This window comes from Triturus cristatus, chromosome 7 (genome assembly GCF_964204655.1).
Source record: "Triturus cristatus chromosome 7, aTriCri1.1, whole genome shotgun sequence".
Classification (NCBI taxonomy): domain Eukaryota; kingdom Metazoa; phylum Chordata; class Amphibia; order Caudata; family Salamandridae; genus Triturus; species Triturus cristatus.
The window spans coordinates 659740526-659761290 of NC_140590.1; the positions used below are offsets into that span (position 1 = coordinate 659740526).

At 45.4% G+C, this 20765-nt stretch overlaps 1 protein-coding gene across 1 annotated transcript in view; it reads right to left on the minus strand.

Annotated features, from left to right (window-relative positions):
* Positions 1-20765, minus strand: part of LOC146810311 (cilia- and flagella-associated protein 337-like) — a 1036625-nt gene that overhangs the window by 178124 nt on the left and 837736 nt on the right. The window contains exon 16 of the mRNA XM_085614420.1: positions 14656-14795. Coding sequence (XP_085470546.1) covers positions 14656-14795 — 140 coding nt within the window. The remainder of the gene's footprint in view (positions 1-14655; positions 14796-20765) is intronic.

A 20765-nucleotide genomic window follows, 5' to 3' on the forward strand; every position in this document is an offset into this window, starting at 1 on the left:
ACATCGAGGCACCACGAACTGGCCAGGGGGTGCCGCAGGAACAATTCATCGCCCCCGGCGGAGGACAGTATCGATGGGACCCCCAACTGTCCTCCCCTCTCGAGGTGTGATCGCCCTGCAACTCCCTTGGGCCTGGCGCCTCTCCTGCTGGGCGTCTGGCCACCTCCACCCGGCCTCTCCGCCCCCACCGGGCGCCTGGGTCCGGACATCAAAGGGCTCCAGACCTATATCTGGGGCAACCCCGCCACAGATCGGCAGTTGTATCCCGGAGTCGAGAGCCCTGCTGATTGAATCGCGGCTGACCCTACGGAGAAGAACTCTTGTCGGAACCATCACGAGCCCTGCTGACTGCGTCGCGGCTCCTTCTTGTGAACACTTTGAAGCCACCTGGAACATCGGAGCCCTGCTGACGCTGTCGCGGCCCAACCTCGCTGAAACCTCCCTCGGAGCCCTGCTGACGACGTCGCGGCTCGAGCTGAGCAGAAACCATCTTGAGAGCCCTGCTGATTGGATCGCGGCTCTCCACGAACTGTACGCCAGAGCCCTGCTGACGCCGTCGCGGCTCGACCCCTCCGAGATCCGGAGGTCCTCCAGCTTGAGGATAAGAACTGGGCCCCAGGTACCCTCGTACAGCACTCCTGCCAAAGACTGTCCCGCTACCCCTACCCTTCCAAAGAGACACTGAGACTTTTGGTGGATCCCTCGATCCCTTCGTGTAAATATTGACCTCGTAACCTTTTTATTGCTGATAAAGAATTGCTTGTCTTGAGACAACCTCCTTGAGTCCTGTGTGGTGGTGTTACTGTGCTAGTACGTGATAGGGGAAGGATCTCTCAGGAGACTTCTCGGCAGCGCTCGGCTACTTCGTACAGTGTGAGGGCCCCCCTTGGTGGTCTCGCCGACTCCTCGGGGTCCGCCTTCCAACAACAAGAAATTCTGGCTTGGGTCAGAGCATCATCAGCGTATATTTGATATCCAAGAATGTGATTGATTAAGCTCTCTTTATTAGGCAATGGAAATGATCGTGGGTAATGGGGACTAAACCACTTATCTCAGAGAGGTAAAATTCAAGTTTCACTTGCCTAGGTTGATTTGAAAGGAAGTACTCGGATGATTGCAGGGCCTTTCTACTACTCCCAGCAACGTGAAGGAATAGGGAAATGTTAGAGAAATTCTTCAATGGTGCTGAGGAGAGTTGTTTTATTCACCCATCATTGACTTAAACCAAATTGATAATCGCTGAGTAGGGTGTGGTGTTCTAAGTTCGCATAGAGCCGCTATTCCATTTCCCTGCTCTCCTGCGCTTAATTCTGTGCTTAATTCTTGTGCCTTCTCTTAATTCCTGTGCCATTTCCTTTACTTTCCTCTGGTTAATTCTTGTTCCTTCTTTTAATTCTTAATTATTGTGCCATTTCATATGCTTAATTTGCTTAATTCTACTTAATTGTCCTGCCTTTTTCTTAACTCTTGTGCCATTTTATCTGCTTTCCTCTGCTTAATTCTGCTTAATTCTTGTGCCTTTTTTTAATTCTTGAAGCAATTGTATTTCTCATTCCTGCCCTCCTTACCTTCCTTCTCTTCCCAACTCCTCCTTGTTGCCTTTTTTTCCCTCCTCCCTCCTCCCATCTCCTGCCAACGCCAACCCGATCGTGCCTGCCATTCTCCCGCCTATCCCCACCCCCTGCCACCCAGCTCCCTGCCTCCTCTCAGGACCTACTTAATGGAGGCCGCAGAGCGGCTGCAATGCCTGTGCAACAAAGGCATGCCAAAGGCAAGCCTGTCTTGTCGTGTCAGTGCCCGGACCCTGCCCAGCGCCAGGACCCCTAGGTCCTGGTCCACCCACAGGCACACTGCCATCGCCCTCCGCGCCCTGGACATCGAATGCCCCAAGAAACACTGCTGCCAGGTCGCACCGCACTCTACGATAGGACAGTTTGCCTGCGCCAACTGCACCTTATCCTGTACTAGCATGCCAATCATCACAGCACGGAACACTGCCATGTCGAAGAGAACCCTACCGACCTCTCGAGACTCTGCAAGAAAAATGACCCTTTAACTCCACTGGCTACTCCTCAACATAAGCTCCATCTGCAAACATGCACTGAGTTATGGCACCTCATCACCACCCTCGCACCCGACATTGTCTTCCTCACCGACCTGGTTCAACCCAGCATCCGCCCCTGACATTGCCACAGCAACTCCTGACGCGTATAAAACCACTCACCAAATCAGTACCAACAATCCAGCAGGAGGTATAGCCATCATCCACAAGGAGCCCCTACCTCAACTTCAAGCTCCACTTAGATAGCAAGACAACCATCAAAGGAACCCTTGCATACAGGCCCCCATGCCCGTGCTCCAGCTTCTGGAACACCATCGCAGACCTCATCGAGCCCCTCGCCATTGGCTCCAAAGACTAGATCGTCCTCGGCTAGCTCAACTTCCACCTCAACGGCCCCAACAACAATTCCGCCCACCTCTTTGACAGTATGAGCATCCTTGGACTGACCCAAATCATCTGCGATCCCACTCACACAGCAACACACAACCTGGACCCCACCTTCACACCACCAACTGCATCAAATATAGCCACGTCACAGAACTCATAAGAACCAACCACTCCTTCATCCACTTCAGCATCTACAGCCCCCACACCGCCTCCCCAAAAAGGGCCAACACCCCCACCTCCCATCGCAGCTGGATGGATGCCCAAAACCCCTCCCATACAGCCACCGCCATCAATCTGGAACAAGGAATCAAGAACTTCAACTCCTGGATCATCAACTGCGCTGACAGCATCACCTTCCCCAAGTAAAAAATAACAAGCACAATGGATTCTCCAGGGAAGCCAGCTGGTACAGTCTAGAACTCAGAACAAACAAAAGAAGGCAGCAAACAGATGGAAAGGAGATGCTGCACACACTTACGATAGGGCACCCTTCAAGACCTCCCTGAACTTCTACCACTGCTTGCTGAAGACAACCAAGAAGACAGCGCTAACCACTCGTATTAAAATCAGCATGAATAACAGCAAGGAACTCTTCAACATGATTAAGGAATTCTCCATTAATATCAAAAAGGGGGAACAGTTCCTCTCTATGGGCCTGGGTAGAGGGTTATAATGACCTACTACACTATTACAAATGGTATCCGGGGGGATCTGCAAATCCAGATCGTAATGCCCTCACACACCTGTTAGGGTGTCATGCTTCATCATTGGGCGCTCCTCGTCGGACCGGCGCTGCAATGTCCGACGGGCCTGGTGGCATCTTTATCGGAGGTCTTTTGATCTGTGAACGCCGTATGGTGAGTGCGGTGTGTGGGGCTATAAGAAAAACATTGTTTGGTGAAGGTGTAGATTGTGATTGTTAAAAAAGGCCCCTAACCTTTTTAGTTCACTTTATTAAATGGTCAAGGATGGGACTTTGTTAAAAACAGTGAGGCTACGTATGATAATTAAGGTATTCTAGTAGCCATTGGTGGACTAAGTCAGGTCAACATGTTTCGTGTCATGTGCTTCAAAGTCAAGCGACACTTCTTCAGGACCGGAATACCATGACCGCTTAGTTAACAGTCATGGGTGGTAGGTACCCTTTCAGAAGGATAGAATCCTCAACTTGGGGTTATCCTAAGGGTATTCTTCCTGTGTAGATAAGGCCAAGGAGAAAAGAAAGGGATATGGATACCGTCAGAATTCATGACTGTGATCTAATCAGCTGAGACAGAAAACAAGATCTCATCCAGACAAGAGACAATATATCATCCAGATTAGGCCAAATGAGGCCGGTATCTATTAATAACAAGGGGATAATAAAAGAACAAACGCTAGGAAAACAATTAAAAGGAACATGGCATGAAAGAGTTCACAGCATGACATGACTGAAGTGACACAAATGTGGTAGGGCCAAACAGTTAAGGGGGGTAACGTTGTCAAGGACGAGAAAATAATCTTACCTCCTCAAGGTAGGATGTGGAGCCTCATAAATGAGGGAAGACGACCCGACCAATTGAGCGGGTGTACTATATGACAGGGAGTAAAGGAGACATCAAGCCTACAACATGATACTGTCAGCGGAGAAAATGCTGAATAAAACATACATGTATATACTGATACAGGAAGAAAAAACTGTTGGATTGTTCATTATAATATATATCATCAATAACCATTGTACAGTAGTAATTTGAACAAAAAAACTTTATCAAAAAATGCTCCCCTCAGAACATACTGATCTGTCGATAATGGGGGGTTATATAGAAAATAACATGCATGGTTGCAAATTGGTTCACTAACGGACAAGCGACGGCAACCCACAAACCCCTGGTGCCACGTTCGTGCCAGCGTGAGTGGGAAGACCGGTGCAGAGATAACTAAAAGATCCAGTGAGGGAGAGGTGAGTGTAAAGCGGGTCCCGCTTGGTATCGACAGTGTGTGTCGTGCCGGCGGGGTGAGAACTTACTGGCCGTGCTCGTGAAGTGGTCTGACAACGTTATCGAAAACCCGGACTGGGCGTGATACCGGAAGGGGGGGGGGGGGGGGGGGGGGGTTTGGGTTTGGTAGACTCGCCGCGGACGGGTTAAAAGTGAAGGCACTGGTGTGCCGTGCCATGGAGAAAGTCAAGGTCTAATTGTGCTCATGAAGAACCGGAGCCCGTAATAATGGGAACCGAGGTTTTGGCAGAATCGCCGCGGACGGGTTAGAAGTGAAGGCACTGATGTGCCGTGCCCGGGAGAGAGTCTCGTAGTGCTCATACGATCCCGAGCCCGTAGGTGATGTGAACCGAGGATCTTGACGGACTTTCGTGGAACATAAAACAGAGTTACGGTCTCAGGGTATGTGGCCGTGACCGTGCCGAGAGATAGCGGGCCGACATGCTGCGGCTGGGCTGCATGCACTCGTGTCTCGGGGGGGGAAAGGGAGGGGAAGGGAGTCAGACTTACCCTGAACGAGACGTCGGATCGTCTTAGAACCTGCTCGTCTCCATCTCACCTTGGTGTTACCGTAGGCGGTAGGATCCGGGTTATGAACTTTAGACCGGCGATCTAAATCTCGTGAGATTTGGCCGCCATTTTGTCACAAGACGAGATGCCTGACCCTGAATGGAATCTGAGGTGCCGATCACAGGGATTGTAAGTAGGCGGAGACTGCTATTAAAGAGCGACATATTCTTGTTTGCAAAGGGGTCCTGATAAAAACATGGTACATAGTTGTGGACATCAACGATCTAGACCTCAGGGTCGTGTAGATTAACAAGTAAGGATTGGAGCGGACGTTCAAATCTAATTAGACGTGGAAATTGAATTTATCATTTTGCTGTGGGATTAACTTCTGTCCAAGGGATATCATCGTTAAGACCTTGTCTGTGTGTGGAAAGGCGGAAAATCCATCTTTGTTCAGTTTCGAAGAGTTTTTGACTGGACCAAGCAGGGTTATTTTCAAGTACTGTCCAGTGTAATTCGTTAGCTCCATGTTGATTGGTAATGAAGTGGGTACTCATCTTTGTGGTGGTTCTCCCGCATCGTATATTGCTCCGATGCTCCATGATCCTTGTTTTTACTGGACGTGTGGTCATGCCTATGTAACGTAGGTTGCACGGGCATGTGATCATGTAGACACAGTTCCTAGAGTTGCAGTTCGTGTGGTTTTTTTGCGTCCAGACTTTGCCTGCCTCTAGGGTGAGTTCTTTTGTTGCCTTGGTCAGGTTACATACTCCGCAATCTCCACATGGGTAGTGGCCCCTGACTGGAGTGGAACTCCAAAGGGTACCTTGAGCTGTTGTTTTAGTGGTTTTCGGGCGTGTATGTACCAAGATGTCTCTGAGGTTACTAGTACGTTTATTAGCAAATCTTGGTTTAGGTAAAGATAAAGTACCTGTGGTCAAGATCTTCCAATTTTTCGTGATGATTCTTTGTATTTTGTTGGATTCTGGTGTGTAAGTAGTAACACAGGTTATGATGTCCTCCGTCTCCTTCATTATTGGTTCTAACAATGCCTCCCGGTTGTTGTTGAGAGCTCTTTTGTTAGATTTGTTGATGATGGTGGTGGGATAGTTGCGTGCCTTTAGATGGTTGCTAAGGATGGAGGCCTCCTTCTTATAGTCACTGGTCTTGTCGCAGTTCCTTCGGAGGCGTAGGAATTGGCCGAAGGGGAGATTATCCCTGAGGGTCTTAGGGTGGTGACTTTCATACTGTAACAGACTATTCCGGTCCGTTGGTTTTCTGTAAGTGTGGGTCGATAGGGTCCCATTGTGCAATGTGATTGTCAAGTCCAGGAAATGTATTTCGGTTGGAGAAACCGATCTGGTGAAATTCAAATAGGGGTCCAGAGAATTCACCCAAGTGAAAAAGTTGTCACAAGTTTCTAGATCTCCTTTCCACATGATCAGGATGTCGTCAATATAACGCCTCCAAAGAATGATGTTATTGGAATAGGGGTTGGTCTTTTCAACATTGAGGCTTTCAAATTCTGCGACGTAGAGGCATGCCAAGCTCGGCGCAAAGGTGCTGCCCATAGAAGTTCCTTGGGTCTGGTGGAAGTATTGGTCTTTGAATATGAAGTAGTTTTCACACATGGCGATGGTGGCACATTCCATAATGAAGGAGACTGGGGTGTGTGATGTCCACTCTTCTTTCAGAAGGAGCTCTTCAATAACCCTCAGTGTCTCCATTTGGGGAATATTCGTGTAGAGAGCTTCTACATCCAATGTCATCATGAGATCGATCTCTCCACTCATGGTAGTATCAGCCAATAGATTGAGGACGTCCCTACTGTCTTTCAGATATGAGGGTATCCGTTGGACCAATGGGCGAAGGAAATGGTCACAAAACTTGCTGAGGGGTTCCAGTAGTGACCCTATGCCCGAGACTATAGGGCGACCGGGGGGTGGATTAACTCCCTTATGAATTTTTGGTAAGGTGTAAAAGGCAGGAGTTCTGGGTTGAGTGTTCACCAGAAATTGTGCTTCATTCCTGGTAATCCAGCCTTGTGTTTCGGCTGATTCTACGATGGACTTAATCTTGGTCATCAGCCTTCCAGTCGGATCTCCATCAATCTTGGTATAGTATTTGACTTGGGAGAGTTGTCGTAGGCATTCCTGATCGTAATCTGGTGTGTCCATGATGACAATCGCACCTCCCTTATCTGCTGCTTTGATTGTGATGGTTAAATCTTTGTTAAGGGCTTTCAATGCTGTCCTCTCGACTGTTGAGAGGTTATTAAACTGTGTTGGTCTGGTGACATTCTCCACTTCTTTTGATACTGCTTGCTCAAAAGTTAAAATCTCATTCGGGGTGATGCCATCATGTGGGGTGAAAGTTGAGGGAGGACGCAGGCCTGTATCCGTAGTTTCCTCGGATGGCTTGTCTTGAAAGTACGCTCGCAGTCGTATCTTCCGAAAGAAGTTATGAAGTTCTTTGTGCAGAAGGAATCGATCCAGTTGTGGGGTTGGAACAAAACCCAGACCTCTGTTTAGTACTTTCTTTTCCGTCGGGGTGAGTACTCTAGAGGATAGATTGACCACTAGGTCCTGTTGTTCTTCCTGGATCTCAGTTCCATCCGGTCTTGTTGCTGTGGGGCCGGGGGGTCTTGCCACTGGACTTGCTTGAATGCTCCGTCTCGTCTTCTGCCTCTTGCCCTGCCCCGGCCTCTTCCTAAAAAAGGTTGTTGTTGTTGATTGTAGTGGTACATAGGTGGGGGCATTTGGTACATGGGATTCCAAGGTGCTTGTTGCCCATAGTAGGGATTCATAGGGAAGCCAAGGAGCGGAGGTGGTGGTGGTCCCCAGTTTTTTCTGAAACTGGACCTACTCTCGTTGCTGGAACCACTGCTGTTTGAATAGGTGCGAGATCTATTCTCCACTGAGCTCCCGTCGGATGACTCTTCACCTGTTGGTATCTGGTAGTCATCCTTGGTATAGGGATACACCTTTTCTTTATCAAATTTTTTGATATCTTTTTGCAATTTCGTTATTTTTTGTCGCATCAGATGATTTTTATGGTCATCCATCTCTGTATTGATTTCAGCAAGTCTGCTTTTGAATGCCGTGGTGTTAATTGAGGCTTTAAGATTGTTTTCTGCAATTGTTATTTCGACCAAAAGTTTGTCAGCTAAGCGTTTTGCTGTATTTATAATCAGTATCAGCCAGTCTCTGGTACACTTCCACGCCACAAGAGACCATTCCTTCCTAAAGCCAATATCCTCCAGAAAGATTCTTGGTGCATTCGTAACTAAGAGTCCATTTGGGGCTATGTTTGCCCTAAGGTATTCTGTCATCATTGCACCGTGGAGTGCTATTTTTGTCTGTAATTTCTTCTGGTTAGCTAAGGAATTCCAATCGTCTGTGGTACTGCAAGATGGAATACTGCCATCGTTTTGTAGCAGGGAGGGGGTGCGTAAGATTTCTGACACCATGTCATCTGAAAAACTAAGACCTTGGTTGTCCATGGTTATGTGTGGGTGGAGGGATGTCGTAAGTGGGAAGGTTTGTACCAAGTGGAATGGTAGGTCACGGAGGGTGACGGGAAATGGGAATGGGGGGGGGAAGAGGAAAGGGGGTGAAAATCTAGCGTTGTTTCAAGGGGAATATATAATAGTCCCTCGGCAAAGAAGCCGTATGTAAGCGTATAATCAAAAGGGGGACAACAGAGCTAGTTATTTATCGAGGTCCTGTTTCCATGCTCCAAGGCAAGTAGATTAATATCAAAAAGGGGGAACAGTTCCTCTCTATGGGCCTGGGTAGAGGGTTATAATGACCTACTACACTATTACAAATGGTATCCGGGGGGATCTGCAAATCCAGATCGTAATGCCCTCACACACCTGTTAGGGTGTCATGCTTCATCATTGGGCGCTCCTCGTCGGACCGGCGCTGCAATGTCCGACGGGCCTGGTGGCATCTTTATCGGAGGTCTTTTGATCTGTGAACGCCGTATGGTGAGTGCGGTGTGTGGGGCTATAAGAAAAACATTGTTTGGTGAAGGTGTAGATTGTGATTGTTAAAAAAGGCCCCTAACCTTTTTAGTTCACTTTATTAAATGGTCAAGGATGGGACTTTGTTAAAAACAGTGAGGCTACGTATGATAATTAAGGTATTCTAGTAGCCATTGGTGGACTAAGTCAGGTCAACATGTTTCGTGTCATGTGCTTCAAAGTCAAGCGACACTTCTTCAGGACCGGAATACCATGACCGCTTAGTTAACAGTCATGGGTGGTAGGTACCCTTTCAGAAGGATAGAATCCTCAACTTGGGGTTATCCTAAGGGTATTCTTCCTGTGTAGATAAGGCCAAGGAGAAAAGAAAGGGATATGGATACCGTCAGAATTCATGACTGTGATCTAATCAGCTGAGACAGAAAACAAGATCTCATCCAGACAAGAGACAATATATCATCCAGATTAGGCCAAATGAGGCCGGTATCTATTAATAACAAGGGGATAATAAAAGAACAAACGCTAGGAAAACAATTAAAAGGAACATGGCATGAAAGAGTTCACAGCATGACATGACTGAAGTGACACAAATGTGGTAGGGCCAAACAGTTAAGGGGGGTAACGTTGTCAAGGACGAGAAAATAATCTTACCTCCTCAAGGTAGGATGTGGAGCCTCATAAATGAGGGAAGACGACCCGACCAATTGAGCGGGTGTACTATATGACAGGGAGTAAAGGAGACATCAAGCCTACAACATGATACTGTCAGCGGAGAAAATGCTGAATAAAACATACATGTATATACTGATACAGGAAGAAAAAACTGTTGGATTGTTCATTATAATATATATCATCAATAACCATTGTACAGTAGTAATTTGAACAAAAAAACTTTATCAAAAAATGCTCCCCTCAGAACATACTGATCTGTCGATAATGGGGGGTTATATAGAAAATAACATGCATGGTTGCAAATTGGTTCACTAACGGACAAGCGACGGCAACCCACAAACCCCTGGTGCCACGTTCGTGCCAGCGTGAGTGGGAAGACCGGTGCAGAGATAACTAAAAGATCCAGTGAGGGAGAGGTGAGTGTAAAGCGGGTCCCGCTTGGTATCGACAGTGTGTGTCGTGCCGGCGGGGTGAGAACTTACTGGCCGTGCTCGTGAAGTGGTCTGACAACGTTATCGAAAACCCGGACTGGGCGTGATACCGGAAGGGGGGGGGGGGGGGGGGGGGGGGGTTTGGGTTTGGTAGACTCGCCGCGGACGGGTTAAAAGTGAAGGCACTGGTGTGCCGTGCCATGGAGAAAGTCAAGGTCTAATTGTGCTCATGAAGAACCGGAGCCCGTAATAATGGGAACCGAGGTTTTGGCAGAATCGCCGCGGACGGGTTAGAAGTGAAGGCACTGATGTGCCGTGCCCGGGAGAGAGTCTCGTAGTGCTCATACGATCCCGAGCCCGTAGGTGATGTGAACCGAGGATCTTGACGGACTTTCGTGGAACATAAAACAGAGTTACGGTCTCAGGGTATGTGGCCGTGACCGTGCCGAGAGATAGCGGGCCGACATGCTGCGGCTGGGCTGCATGCACTCGTGTCTCGGGGGGGGAAAGGATGCCATTGAAAAATAATACCATACCCTCTCAAAATCTCTGCAAAAATCTCTCTGACTTCTTCCAGAACAAGATCACGACAATAAATAGAAATGTCAAACCCCAACCCCCACCCAGAGACATCCTCAACCTATCTGCTCTCTTTTCAACCCATACTATCCACTGATTAACTGCCTGGAGCTAAGTCTCCACCCAGGACACCACCTCCATCATGAGGTCCATCCACTTAGGATCTCCCACAGATCTATGCCAACACCACGTCTTCAATTTAGGAAACCAAAGGACCAGCCACTAACTCGCCAACCTACTCAATACATCAACCCCCACTGCTACATTTCCCGATGCCTGGAAACACACTGAAGTCAAGTTTTGGAGCGGATATATATATATATATATATATATATATATATATATATATATATATATATGTTTCCAAAAAAGTTCCTCAGAGGCAAGACCGCACTCCAACAACAGGTAAGTTCCACTTTTTATTAGAAAGACATGTGGCTTCTCTTCCCCATTTTTCGTCCCCGGCCTGACGCGTTTCAAAGCGATGCTGCTTCTCTTCAGAGGCCGTGTCAGCAGGCTTTAATCACGGCTTAATCACATTCCCCTGCATGTTTTTTCAATATCCATTTATCCGGTGTGCCACTCCCTTTATTATCCAGATTCAGGCCGCGGAGACAACGCACCGCTTCTATCAATGAAGACCCCACCGAGTGAAATTTCGCGATCGGATGGGAACAGCTGGTGAATTAATTTGACATGTGTAATCCCTTTCTGAAGCACACTGGAGGGCTGTGAGTAGTGTCCTAAATTATGTGTCAGCAGGATAACCCACTGGAGGGTAATAATTGGGCAGAAAGTAATATAATTCCCAGCATGCACTAAAATCTGGATAATAAAGGGAGTGGCACACCGGAAGCCATGGATATTGAAAAAACATGCAGGGGAATGTGGTTAAGCCGTGATAAAACATGCAGGGGAATGTGGTTAAGCCGTGATTAAAGCCTGCTGACACGGCCTCTGAAGAGAAGCAGCATCGCTTTGAAACGCGTCAGGCCGGGGACGAAAAATGGGGAAGAGAAGCCACATGTCTTTCTAATAAAAAGTGGAACTTACCGGTTGTTGGAGTGCGGTCTTGCCTCTGAGGAACTTTTTTGGAAACATATATATATATATATAGATATCCTCATTACTCCGTCACCACAATCCGTTGGAAAGACGAAGATAGACCCGGAAACCGGTGCACATTAGAAGTTTATTTTCAAACGCCCTGCACCACCGCCATTACGCGTTTCAGCCTCACAGAGGCCTTGATCACATGATACGCTAATGGAGAGTTTTTCGACCTTTTTAAAGTGCTAGTGCTCCAAACACGTGAAAAGACACTCCCACAAGAATTCATAGACATGGAAAGCACATTATCCTTGAAGTGAAATATACCTCAATGCAAGTGCAAATCATAACGCAATACAGTACAATGATAAGTATCACAGTGCAAATAGCGCTAAACCCAATAAATATATAAATAAGTATTTATGAGTAGAAAGTATAGCATTAGTAAAATCTAATAAAAATGCTAAAATCCTAAGCTAAAACATTACAGCAATAAAACCAGTAAAACTGATCAAATGGAATTAGCAGCATAATTGCAAATCCGATTCTAACTGTCAGAATATACGGTTATGGTTAATGCATAAGTAGCTCTGTCATCTGCAACTCAATACAGGCCTAAATGCCGATTGATGCTGCTAGCAACCTGGAGTATTGATAACCAAGTGATTGCAATGCAAAAGATATATATCATCAAGATATATTCAGAATGTCAGCCCCAGTGGGCCAAATGATTTTCTTGAGGGAAAGAAAGTGCATAGTGTTATGTGCAAAGTGTGCTTTAATTTACATTGATCCGAATCACAGCCGTGAATGGATAAGTAAAAGTAAAAAACACATAGTCTTAAAATCATTGTTTCTATTAGGTAATATGTCAGGTGGCGGCAGTACGACTGAACTATATACAATGCAAGTGGTAGGTAATATTTATAGACAGGTAAAAAAATCCTCGCTTGCATTCAACCCCTGGGGTGCCTTGCTGTCCAACTCTAAGATATATCTAGTTTCCATTCGTCTCAATAGTTGATCACGATTGGCACCCCTTCTCAATGGCAGAACCGTGTCAATAACAAAGAATTTGAGGTGAGACAAATTATTCTCATGACACTCCTTAAAGTGTCTTGCCACCGGATAAGTGGCATCACTGTTAGTGATAGCTCTGATGTGCTGGAGCACTCGTTTGTGTACCTGCAATTTCGTGCTCCCAAAGTAACGCAGGCCACATGAGCACTCCAGCACATATACCGCATATTCGGTCTTACAGTTGAGTGATTTTAACTGGTTTAGGCTGAAATGGCGTTTGGTATAGGCATGTATTAATACCATACTTGCAGGCCTTACAGGATGCACATTTGATGAACCCCGTCCTGCTATTGAACCATGTTTTAGTTGGTCTAGTCTCAGGGCTGCTTTTAACTAGAGAGTTACTCATGGAGCGTGCTTTCCTGAACGAAATACTGGGGGACTTAGTCAATCCTTTTCCTAAAAGTGGATCATTGCACAATAAGGGCCAGCTTTTGTTGATAATCCTTCGTAGTGTGTATATATATATAGATAGATATATATAGATATATATCTGTATATATATATATATATATATATATATATATATATATATATATATATATATATACACGCACACATATCTATATAAAATGTTTATATCTGACTTTGTAAGTATGTGTGCATATATATCTATATATGTATATTTAGATGTCTATATGTGCGAAGATGCAAACAAAGTCAGACTAACCATTTTAATTAAACTACACTGATTTGCAATGAAAGATATCTGGACTAAATAATATGTGTGAGGTTTGGCGACTGGTGTTTCTGTGTGGACTCCTGGCATATTCAGCAGCTGTGGTTTGAGGGCACAAGGTGGGTGGCAGAGCAAACAGAGCTAGGGCACGGGTCCCATCTGCCCTCATCTAGGGCACCACTGTGGCAGAAGCAAAAAAAACATGCAAGACAGTCTGACAGGCTGCATGGAGAAAGAGGAGCGCAATTGTCATACCTCGCCTCCAGCAGCCCAAGGCTGAGGACAAAAACTTCATGAAGTTGATATCAATGACATAGTTTAATTAGTAAGGTTTTTTTGGAGCTATGTTACTGACAATTACAAAGTGGCGGTGGAGTATGAAGCAAACATTATAAATATCTGCAGTTTCACAAAATTGTTTGATTGCCAATTGCACACAGATATCTTTCAGCGAGAAAAAACACCCTGACCCTCCCGATTGCCTGCAGATTATTTTGTTCACTGTGTGATCTTGAGCAGATCACTTGCGTACACACAAAGAAACATTCACCCAGTGTATAGCTACTGAATGTAGCCCAAGGTGGTAGCCATCTTCTTTTTTCTGAGTTTTATATAGTGCGAACTTGACCCAAAGGTATCGGGTTTCAGAGCGCTTTACATGAGCACCAGTTGCTTACACAAGGACACATTCATTTTTTTGAGGCAGGGGGAGATTAAGTTATTTGCCCAGAATTACACGATGTTGAGCGTAATTGCCAAGACTCGGACCCCATTCCCCAGATTTGAGATCAACCGCCCTAGCCGTTAGGCTACATCCTCTCTTCAATTTCAACAAGAAATGCAGACAAATACAAACCAGTAGCTAGAAACACACATCAGGGCCAGGAATCACTTAAACAGGACTGGCCAATGACACTGTGGACTTTAGGGGACGGGAGAAGTTGAGGCACTTGTGTTGTGGCACATGGAGAGTATATTAAATATCCACGTTCAACAATGACTGTGGCTTGAGGCAAAAGAAGAGGAAAATAAATGAAAGTGTTCAATTACAATGTTGTCCTTAAACTTCCCCTTTATTGGCAAAGTAGCGAAAAGAACCCTAGGCTCACTACAGTGGGCAGTAGGGCAGCTTTCACGTACTCCTTCGGCAGCTGGCGATCCATTGATGGATCCACCACCCTGACAATAGAAGTGTCTCACACATCTTGAGTTGTGAACCTCTGGTTTTATTGAGTTACCGAGCTTGTGTGGGTCCGTGAACACGCTCCACCAGCAGAGAGTCCCAGCCTCTGCGCTTACGAGAATAGCTCCCTCTTTCATGGCCCTGTGAGAAGATCGATGCTGGAGAAAGACGAGTTTGTCCACTGGTGGATGCGACCTGCAATACATTGAAAGAGTGATAGGATCAGAGAGGAAAGCGATGTGGCCATGTGTTTAAATTATTAACTGTGAAAACAGAAGACCAGGTTATAGTCACACATTCCACGTTTGGTTAAAATGTGTGTTGTTGTTGAGCACTGCTTATAAATGGCCTAAAGGCACTTTTATTCACTCCCTGTCTCTCCTTTTAGTCTCAAATGTTATGATTGAAAGAACAACTTTCATAGGAATTTAAAACCTATTGTAAGCAACGGAGTGATGACGTCCCCTTAATGCATTGCTCAATGCCTTACACATCACAGACGATACCACAACCAGTAACAATGACCTCACCTAAGAGAGCCAACAGCCCTGCTGACCAGAGTCTACGTGGTCCAACCTTTGGCCTGCCCAGAAGGCTCTGTGTCCAACACCACTTCTCCTCTCTGGTTTTGGGGAGCCCTGTGCTCACCACTTCACCCACTGTTCACTGGGCTGAACACTGGGTCTTGTTCAACAGGCTCTGGGGGCATGTGTCAGACCCTCAGCCGTGGCCTGAGCTCAGTAACACGTCTGTCAGAGCCCTCTGAACATGGCCTGCTGCAAAGAACCATGCACATCACAAAGTGCATATATTTTAAATAGGTTAGTGCTTTTGTCAGAGAGATCCTTTTGTTACTACTAAAATCCTAACACGGAGCAGTGAGCTAATAACTGTCATTAAAGAGCTGCATGCAAACTGCAAGGTATAGATTAGAGAATTATGATTTTTTTCCTCGGTCTTTCATTATTATAATGTTTTTAAAAGGGTTCATTTCTTTTTTTTTTAAATGTATTATTAAATGTAACCCCCAACCATGGGGTTATGTTTTAAATTCGGAGTCTGTGCTTTTCCAGCCTAAGCACTCTTAAACTATACTCTCTACCAGTATGGATGACATGTGACTCACCTTGTAGTCTTCTGGCTTATGTAACATTTCCTATAACCTATTTTACACACATATGTTGATTGTCTGGTATAGGAAGCGCAGAGAGAGTGTTTATGGAGACTTGAGGGGGCACTGTTAAAGGGTGGTAGTGAGGGAGTCTACCGGGGGCGCCACCAGTGCTAAAGCCGGCCCTGAATTTTAGTTTCATCAAGATAATCGCACAGAGTATCCTAGAAAAAGCCTGGGGAGGGGATGTTGGTAAGGGTATTTATGGGAGAAATAGTTCCTAAAGCTAAGGGGCGCACGGGAGTCGAAGAGTGCTGATTTAATTTGGAAAGAATTTCGAAACCTTCCTGCTTGCCCTGTTGTTTCCAGTTCCCGTTTTAAAATAGGCGGCTAAAGATAGGCCTTCTGCTGAAACATGGCATCTAAACGCCTCTTCACTACTTCCTGTAGGTAATCTGCACGCGGGAAATACAGGTTGTTTATCCTGCTTCGCAAACACTGTTTCACAAACAGAGAAGCAGAGTACAGATCAGCGCAGCAGCTAAGCACGAGCCCGCCCACGTCACTCTAGCTCGAGCTCTACGTCACACTTCTCTGAAGGAAAGTAAAGCAGAGCTGTGGTCAAGGACAAGACTATCTAAAGTGTAACAGGTGTAGTAGTGGCAAAAGGGGGCGCAGGGGTCTGACGGACCATCTGCGCCCTAATTATAGCATCAGCAGATATGGGCCATTTCCTTGCTTCCATTAGAGCCGGGGACCCCATGTGCTACACCACTGGTCATGGCTGCGTGCGTACTGGCAGGGGGCTTACCAGCAGGCATCTGATTCTGAAAGACTGCTAGAGCCAGGCAGAGCTGGTCATATGCGACAGCCTCGGCTTCTACTGCCTTTCAGACGTTTACCTCCAGGGAGTCTTTGGATTTTCTGTAGGCCTGTCAACCATAGATCGTTCTCTTTGTAAATTTACAGGCACATGCATCAATGTAGGCTTTTGCGATTCCTTAATTGCGATTATTAAGGAATCGCAATTAAGGAATTGCAAAAGCCTATGCATGTAGGAATCGCTATAAAATTAGCGATTCCAACACATTCCTTAATTGCGACTCGCAAATTGCGAGTCGCAATTAAGGAATGCCTTCCCATTCATTCCTATGGGCCTAGAGGCTCATAGGAATGAATGGGAGATTTCATGCGCAATTTGCGAGCATCAATTGTTACTCACAAATTGCGCATGCAATTTCAAGGGTGCAAGGGTGTTAAAAGGACACCCTGTTGCACCCCTGAAATTGATCTGTGCACACATATTGCGCACACACATGCCCCAAGGGCATGTGTGTGTGTAACCTATAACTTTGAAAAATGCATTTTAGTGCATTTTTCAAAGTTTTTGCAAATTACCATCAAGTACAAATTGATGGTAATTTGCCCCCCCTATTAGCAAAATCGCAATTTGCAATTCCTTAAATGCAATTGCAATTTAAGAAATCTAAAAAATTTGCGATTTCTTAAATTGCGAGAGGCTGACAGTTTGATGCATCGCAGAAGCCCTTTTTGTGGGCGCAAACGGCCGATTTTTGCAAATCGCACCGTTTGCTCTCGCAAAAATGGTTGATGAATGTGCCTGATAGTCTCTTGCATGCCAGCCCTCTAACTTTTCTAAACTATTGAGGGGTGGGGGGGGGGTAGTTAGGGTAGAGCAAAATAGTATATTTAAACCTGTGAGTGGAAATTTGAAGGAAAAATCTAGCTAAAACAGATTTTAAGTCCTTTGAAAGAAACACATTTGTTTGACGCAAAATATATAAACAAAAATAGTGTATCTGACGTGCCCCTTTGGGTGGTAATTAAACTTTGTGGCAACAAGTACACATTCTGGATCAAATAGTTTTTTTTTAAAGCATTCATTTGATGTGATGATTTGATTTATTATTTGTAAAGCACAAACATTTGACAGTAGGCGTCTTGGCGCTGCCCATGACTGGAAATACGACAATGAGCTACAGACTTCAAAAAGATAATTAATCAAATCCAGAGAAAAAAGCCAAGACTTTAATCCCTTCCTTAAATTAAGAAGGGAGGAAGCCATTTTCAACTCCATAGTCAGAAGGCTGAACAACGAACCAGGCTTCTCTTTCCCCAATGAGCCAGTATGTGGGAGGGAACTCTCAGGTCTCGTGCCAGACTGGTATGGAGCATAGTATTCCAATGTTTCTTATAGGGAGCATTGTTTGCCAAAACTGTGATAGCATATACCCTCATGTCAAGTATAGTTTTATGAAAAACAAACATCAGACGTGAATCGCAAACGGCTTCTATTAGAAAGCGAAACAAGCATTGACAAAGCCAATAGGTATTGTCCTGTCAATCTGGCACATTGGTACTTTTTAAATAATTTTATCGCAAGCTAATGCTTCAAAAATAAAAAGAAGAAAAAATAAAACATCCTGCTGCCTAAATATGGTGGCCACATACTTGCAATAAAAATGTGAAACTAAAAAAACGTATTAACAATGCATATATTTTAATTGAAAAGTTCAGCTTCTAATTAATTAGCAGGCAGAAGCACTTAGAACAGGCATAGAAATCTGCTTCAGTGTTAATGTACACCACAGGAATATAAACGATTTTTAGACATGCAAAGAGAATGTACTATTGGCCTTGAATTACTGTAGCCTCAAGATATAGTCTAGAAACAGTAAGATGACTAAAACATATAAACAAAAAAATAATGGAAAGAAAAAACATTCCTAGTGTAAATTAGTGGTCCACCATCCCTGGCACTGAAGTGCACTTCTTTTTAGGCAGATGTGCACATGTGATCCGGCAAAATACCGTCGCTCCTAGCAAAAGAAAGCAAGTCGCTGAAGTAGTCTGCCCCATGCTCTGTGGTGGGCAGAGGCAAAATGTCAATGACAGCTGAAAAAACGTATAGATGAATAGAAATTTATGTTAATAAGTCCTTACAATGACCATCATCCAGATGCTATTTTCAGTGTTGCAGGCCTATCTGCACTATGTAGAAAACCAGAGCACAGATTAAAATCCTAATACTGCATCTTAGAAATGGGACCAAATAAAACAAGCATTGGCATAGCCAATAAGTCTCGCTTTTGGGACCTGTTATGCAGCACAATATCCTTGGTGCAACAACATCAACTGTTGCATGGCTAAACACTTATAAGGTCCCAAAGGCGAGACCTATTGGCTATGCCAATGTTTGTTGTATATGTCATTGACACTCAAAGCACAGTACCCAGGGATCAAAAAAAGACTAGTTTTGAGAAAAATTAGGGTCGGATATTAGAAAAAAACACGTGGGTGGAGGTCTTTCATGTGACATCTGACAGAAGCCATAAGTGTTCTTAAGTACATCCCTTTTTTAATGTTTAGAGAAGCCATGTGGAGAAATAAGTGCGATAAAATTCAGAACAGATTAGAAAAAGCTTTAAAAAAAACGATTCTTTGCCTTTCCAGTCAAGACTACTCCAGAGTTGGTGATGAAAGGACGATTTACTGCCTATCACATCAGCAATGGTTTAATTGTAAAGTTCAGTATAACTTCCTGGAGCATGCTGTTCCAGTCCCAGCATGTGGCTGTGCAGGACATGTTCGTCAAATTAAACCCTGAAATCAAACACTGCTCCAAGTTACTGGGGTGGGGGTGTCCTGGCAGAAAAGAATGAGAGTAAAAGTACAGAGAACCGAGCTCGAGTGTCATATGCAAAAGCAGTGGTTGAGTCTGAATCCCAATAACTTGAGGTAATTTAAAAGAAAGATGGGAAGAAGAAACAACAAACCAGGTCCCGAGTGCTGTTTGAGAACAGCTTCACTGCGCTTGAGAGGGCAAGAGTTGAAGCTGTGCTGTTTACACTTGCTTTTAACCCCAGTCGAAGGTTGTCCCTACGGCAGCCTCAGTCTACAGATCACGACAGCTAGGTGCTGTCACCTCACTTGGAGCTGCAGAGCTAGTTACTGCCACGATGACGTTGTCTGTGGTGTAGGTTGGTAGTTATTGTAATGGGTGACTGCACTGCCACGACATGGTGACAAGCAACTGAACAAACCTTGTAGAAAAATTGGTACCACTGACTGCATCTGCCAACGCATGAGTTGAGACAATCAGAAACTTTCAAAGATCTAAAGACTAACGAAGGGGAGGCATGGCCACTGCAGAAAGGGAGCAAAAGAACTGTTCAATCACAGACGCCAGTATAAAGAGCACACACAACTGGGGGGGGGGGAGGCACAAACTGGCCCTCACAAGCGAGGAATATCCAAGAATAAAGTTTAACTCCTCTCATGTTCATCTGAATGGCTGACTCATATGATGACGGGCTCGTCGATGGTAGAGTAGTGCACATGTGCACAGGGCTTCTAGTGGCAAGACGAACGGCAGACCAGTGACCGAAGCGGGCACAGCACTCCAGATTAGCACAGCAGACAATCAAAGACTGTTCAGATCCATATGAAAGAGGCCATTTTACGGGTCATTAAAACGCAGCGAGGGAGCGAGAGGAGGGGAGGGAAAGAAGAAGACGGTGCAAGGGAGAGAGCCTGGACAGAGAGAGGCGGGGGGAGGGGGCGGGGAGAGGCAGGGAGAGAAACAGTGAAGAGGGCCGGGAAGGGAGAAACAGAGGAGGCAGAGTTAGATTGGACGGCGAGAGAACGGGAAAGGCAGAAGGGGGCATTTTATGGGTCATTAAATTCAAAGGGGAGACTGGAAAAACTGCGAAAGTAAAAGCGATCGCGCGTGTGTGCGTGTGCGCGCATTCAGCTCTTTTTCAAAGCACATACTCGTGCTTGTGGCGCGTTGCTGCGCACTCCCGCAAGCTGTAACGCCACAAGCATGAGTTTTAATAAATATTATGGAAAAGTAATTTTTAGAAAGTTACCTTTTTCCTGAAGTTCCTAGAGGTTAATTTGCATTGGCTCTCCAGCTTCTCCTAGCCAGTTGTTAGCTATGAATAGATTTGACATGCCTCCCAGGAGCAAACAGTAATCAGACCTAAACAGGCAGAGATGACACCTCTGAATATGTAGGGTTGGGGCTGTGG